The sequence below is a fragment of the Pelophylax lessonae genome, assembly GCF_965119305.1.
Source record: "Pelophylax lessonae genome assembly, chromosome: 3".
NCBI lineage: Eukaryota > Metazoa > Chordata > Amphibia > Anura > Ranidae > Pelophylax > Pelophylax lessonae.
In genome coordinates this window covers 532,387,900-532,393,899 of record NC_138770.1, presented here as the reverse complement: position 1 = coordinate 532,393,899, position 6,000 = coordinate 532,387,900, and the positions used below count along the sequence as shown (strand labels likewise).

General features: G+C 43.5%; 1 protein-coding gene across 1 annotated transcript in view; it reads left to right on the top strand.

Annotated features, from left to right (window-relative positions):
- Positions 1-240: 240 nt before the first annotated feature.
- The window catches only part of TMEM181 (transmembrane protein 181), a 130,403-nt gene continuing 124,643 nt past the window's right edge, over positions 241-6,000 (top strand). The window contains exon 1 of the mRNA XM_082251621.1: positions 241-618. Coding sequence (XP_082107747.1) covers positions 488-618 — 131 coding nt within the window. The 5' untranslated portion in view covers positions 241-487. The remainder of the gene's footprint in view (positions 619-6,000) is intronic.

Here is a 6,000-nt window from a genome sequence, read left to right as displayed (position 1 = left end):
CTGTCCTGGGTTTAGTAAGACTTTAGGGTTTTAACCATACAAATAAAATAAAGACATCTGGATAGGATGAGGTTAAATAAATACGTTAGTCTTGTGTAGGATTTATCATCAGTGCCCAGCCTTTTAGCTACAGTATCCAGCTCTGCTGTCATCATGTAGTTCATGATGTAATTCCTATGGAAACCTGCATAGATGGCAGCACTATGTCTATGATGCATCTTGTGGGTGGTCTCCCTGCAAACAGAACTACACTCCCCCATAGCAGCATCATTTGCTTCTGCATAGAGACGAAGCAGCTGGCTTGCTTTAATTCAATAAGGTGTTCAGGAAGCCAAAAGCAAATAGAAAAAAAAAGAATCAGATGACATAGAAGTCGAGGGACAATGCACTGAAAACAAATCAATGGAAATTGTAGGCAGCCCCTACCCTTTCAGTGATTCCTGGTTCTTCCACTTCACCTGATGTATGGCCGATAAAATATAGCAGGATGGATCCAGATTATGCAGCATTTGAAAGTGCCCTATGCAATGAATTTAAAGATTTCTGCAAAAAGGTCAGTGATGCATACAAGGAATTGAAAGAAGACTTGACACCATACAGAGATGATCGCTACTACAGGTACCGTAATATGGCTCCTGCTAAAATTCACCTGTCACTGCTGCCTCTTTAGAGTATTACTGCAATAAACTGGCTCATCACCAATGGTAATTTTATGCTGATGCTTTAAAATATAGGTAGTATGATATCAATAGGCACTGTATAGTGGACAATATATATGTATTTTAGGAAATGTGGCTTAGACTAACATCTCCTGTAATAATGCCTCTGTAGTCTGTCTGTCAGTCTTTTGTTATACAGAACTGCCTACAGGTTGGCTCTTAGCATGGTACCCTTCAGCAGCCTTCTATTTAGCATGGGCTAAAAGCACTATACTATAGGTATGTTGGACTATACAGAGAATGGGAATTTCCTGAAACTGCTAAGTCAGTCTATGCACCAGCTCTGCTTAAAACCCCTAAAACAAAACTCTAGACAAAAATAATACAATAACAAAACAGTACCTCCCTCCGGCCTCCAGTCATTCTCAATTTCTATGATCCAGATAGCCAGGGCCGTTTCAGGATGTGCATGTGCTGTTATTAATGTGTGTTAAGTTATATTTTATCTTTCTATGCAACTATTATTAGCACAGACAAAATCTATAACATTCCTAATAAAAGATGAAAGTATATACTGTTAAAGAAAAAAAAAAAGTGAATGTATATAGAGTTAATAGCTAAGGCAAACAATGCCCTGTGGTCAGTGGGAGTAAAACCTCCCCAAAGTTGGTGGTAAGTGGGAGCAATAATGCCCCATCTTTGTGTTTAGTGGGAGTAATAGTGTCCTATCGTTGGTATCAGTGGGAAGAATAACTTCCTATCTTTGCTGCCATAGGGAAGAATAGTGTCCCGCTGTTGGTGTCAGTGTGAAGAATAATGCACAATCTATGGTGTGAGTGGAAAGAACGGTGCCCCATCATTGGCGTCAGTGGGAGGAAAAATGCCCCAACATTGGTGTCAGAATAGTGTTGCAATATTGATATTAGTGTCCCATTATTAGTATCGGCATAAGCAATAGTGTCCCATTATTAGTGGCAGTTGGAGGGTAAGTTGGAGGGTGTCAGCGGGAGGATTTGTGCCCTATCATTGGTGGCAGAGGGAGGATTTGTACCCCATCATTGGTGACAGCGAAGGATTTGTGCCTCATCATTGGTGGCAGTGGGGGAATTTGTGTCCTATCATTGGTGGCAGTGGTAGGATTTGTGCCCCATTGTTGGTAGCAGTGGAAGAAAAAGTGCCCCATCATTGGTGTTAGTGGAAGGAATAGTGTCCCATCATTAGTGTCAGTGGGAGGAATTGTTCCCCATCATTGGAGGCAGTGGGAGAAATGGTTCCCCATCATTGTGGCTCAGTGGTTTAAATAATGCCCTACTTTTGGTGTCAGAGGGGCAGAATAGTGCCCCATGCAAAGGGCTGCAGTTTCGGGACCACTCATCTAGATATAAAAGAAACGTCACTTTTGTTTAAAGCAAAAAAAGAAAACACATTCTGCAAAAGAAGATTGTTTAGTCCCGGTTCACACTATTGCGATGTGGGAACACTGCGAATATACTGCGTGATCCTGCATCGCATCCGCAGAACAGGCAGTTCACACTGCCATATGCGATACACTGGGGGTGTCAATTCAAAGGTAACGACACCCCCAGATCAGATCGCATATCACAGTGCGATCTGACAGTTCGCACATGAATTGGATCACACTAGTGTGAACCACCATGCGATCCAATTCTGCTGCGGACCAAAAAAAGGTTCCTGTGCGAGTCCACTGCGATTATGGTGCGAATTCAGCCATACAAACTGTATGGCTGAATTTGCACCGCACAGACATCGCATGTGATTTTAGGAGCAGTGCGCTCCGAATCATATGCGATGTCTGTGATCGCATTAGTGTGAACCGGCACTTACTCCCCCATCCCACCAACCATTCCTTTTGATTTTTGCTTTTTTGCAGGGCTGCAGCCTACTGCAAAACCTACACATCTAACACAGTTCAGGGTTTGTCAAAAGCCGCTGTCTCCTGCTCCATGTTGTGGTTCCATCCACAAGCCCTTGGGTCATTTCTGTGCCTTATAATGAGGTAGGGGTCCATGGGTGGAATCACTTACATCTGACACACGTGGAAGTGTCAGAAATGAAGATTCAGCTGCAGGCTGTAGCTCTGGAAGTGAGGGAAGATCTGAGGAATAGCTAGCTTGATAGATGAATATAAGCATTCTTCTATGTGCTACCGGCAACACACACAGATAAAACTGCCTGGGATATGAGCAAAAAGGGTTGTTTTTTTTGGTAGAAGAGATGTTGCATGTTTTTTTCTGCCAAAGAAAAACCCTGGCTGTTTTTTTTTTTTCTTGTTTAATTTATTTATGAAACCTTTTTAAATAACTTGGTAGAAACAGAGATACACTATGTTGTCAAAAGGCTGTCCACACGGTTTAGGAGTGCGTCTATGGGAATGCGTGACCGTCAGGCACTGATGTTGGACGAGAAGGCCTGGTTCGCAGTCTCTGCTCTAATTCATCCCAAAGGTGTTCTATTGGGTTGAGGTCAGCCAGTCAAGTTCCTCCACCCCAAATTCGCTCATCCATGTTTTTATGGACCTTGCTTTGTGCACTGGTCACACAGTCATGGTGGAACAGGAAGGGGCCATCCTCAAACTGTTCGCACAAGGTTGGGAGAATGAAATTGTCCAAAATGTCTTGGTATGCTGACGTCTTAAGAATTCCCTTCACTGGATCTAAGGGGGCAAGCCCAACCCCTGAAAAACAACACCACACCATAACCCCCCCTCCACCAAATCACTTGGACCAGTGCACAAAGCAAGGTCCATAAAGACATGGATGAGCGAGTTTGGGGTTGACTTAAACCTGGATAGAACACCTTGTGAATGAATTAGAGCGAAAACTGTGAGCCAGGCCTTTTTGTCCAACATCAGTACCTGACCTCACAAATGCGCTTCTGGAAGAATGCTCAAACATTGCCATAGGCACACTCCTAAACCTTGCGGACAGCCTTCCCAAAAGAATTGAAGCTGGTATAGCTGCAAAGGGTGGGCCAACTCAATATTGAACCCTACGGACTAAAGGCCCGTACACACGACCGTTCGGCTGATTTTCGGCTTGTTAGTATGATGCTTCCGACAGCCGACTTTCGGCCGAACAGAATCTGTCGTGCAAGCATTAAAATTTTTGTATGCCGACACCAGAACGGCCGATTGTTCGCCAGTCAGTACAGAATTCGGCCGACAGACAACAGATTTGCAAGACTGGGCATGCTCAGAAAAGAAAAAACACAGGGAAAGTTAACCATCACATGACATCACTTCTGCAGTCGGCGGACAAAATTCGTGTGCAGTCTTTTGCACTTTTCAGCGGACACGACAGCCCGGGGACAAAAGGCGGCCGATCGTTCGGCCGACGATACGTGTGTATGGGGCTTAAGACTGGGATGCCATTAAAGTTTATGTGCGTCGAAAGGCAGGTGTCCCAATACTTTTAAACAATATAGTGTATATAGGAAGCTAAAGTCATATTTAAATCTCAGCTCTGTAAAGTTGAGAGGGTTCTGTCTGACCCTACAATCTGCTAAGAGTCTCAGGATAGATAGATAGATAGATAGATAGATAGATAGATAGATAGATAGATAGATAGATAGATAGATAGATAGATAGATAGATAGATAGATAGATAGATAGATAGATAGATAAGCAACCCCTCATCTACTGCTACTACTGTACTTACTACTGCTACTGTACTTACCTTTACTGGGCATGCCTTGCCTCCTGCTCCATTCCTCTATCAGGGCTCATACAGGCTTCCCTTTCCTCATGTGACAGTGTGTAGGCCCAAGCAATGCATCCTGATTTATTTACCCCAATGCACCTTAGTAAAAGAAATGCGTTGCCATGCACCACAATGCACACAACACATTACCATACGTAAAAAAAATACATAATACATGAACTTTCTTTGGTTTGCATGGCATTCCTTTCAAATGAACAGACTGCCTTATTGCAGAGCACGTTAACATGTGCATGCTATTGCATCCCAATGATGGCTCAGTTTAAATCCTGCCGCTCTATAACATGTAAAAGAGTACAGAATTACATGCAGTATGCTTTAATCGTAAACATTTTTTCTGATTGATTGACGATACAACATATACTTGACTAAGCCTGGTTTACACAATTTTGGGTGATCGTGGGTTCGGGAATTGCACCTGTTCCCACAACTACCCACAGCCAAAACTTGGCGCTCTTTAAAAAACACACAGGGCCGCTTTTTATTATTAATGGCACCCACAGAGCTGCTATTCATTCTTAATGACACCCTTACGCATCTACAAATGATGCACCTTTGCTGGGAACCGCCAAGAAATCGCATAGTGCAATAGCACCAAGCGTTTTCCCTGCCTCTGCATTTTAAAAATGGTAGAGGAACCTTTTTCTTTGAAACACAGGCACAGCAACCCATTCGCAGAGCTGCAAAAGTGTGAACCAAGCTTAAGGCTGCCCATACATTATACAATTTTCTTGTTCAATTTTCCTTTAGATTTACAAAACCCATATAATATGAGGTCAACCCTAAACATTTCAATTTGTATGCAATCAAGCAGGCTCTTGTAATACATTATACGTTGAAGGTAAATCTAAAGACAATTGAATAACACAGTTGTATAATGTATGGCTAGCTTAGAGCTGTTAAAAAAAAAAAATAATTAGCAGCTACAAATACTGTAGCTGCTGACTTTTAATAAGCAGACACTTACCTGTCTAGGGAGCCCGTGATGTCAGCATCCCAGCCGATTTTCGGGTCGGCTGTCATGTACTGCCGCCGCCATTCATTCTATGGGAAACCAGCAATGAAGCCTTTCAGCTTCACAGCCGGTTCCCTACTGCGCATGCGCAAAGCGTGCTGCGCATTCTAATTGGCTCGGCGGCGGGGGAAGGAGGATGGAACTTCTGAGGGATGGCGCCGCAGTGCTGTCACCCGGAAGTGGGGAAGGGTACCTGTCAAAAAACAGGTACCGGTTCCCCCCTCCCCCCTGAAAGGTGCAAAACGTTGCACCGTAGGGGGGGGAGGAAGCATATGAGTGAAAGTTCCACTTTTGGGTGGAACTCCGCTTTAAGGCTGAAGCAGCTCTCTAGCCCCTTGCATGCTGGGAATATCAGCATCCCTTTCTGTAGGCGCCATAATCGGCTGGATTTATTCAGAGTTCATGGGCTATAGTAAAAAAAAATACCCCAAACCTGCGTTCAGAGAGGAGTTTTTCAGCGTAATTTATGCCTGCATACTCCTAAATGTACATAAACGTGGGCATATGCGCATCATTTTATTCAAATGGCTAGAATAAATGAACACTCTAGTCAGCAGTTTACGCTCCTACACATCTAAACGCAGTAATT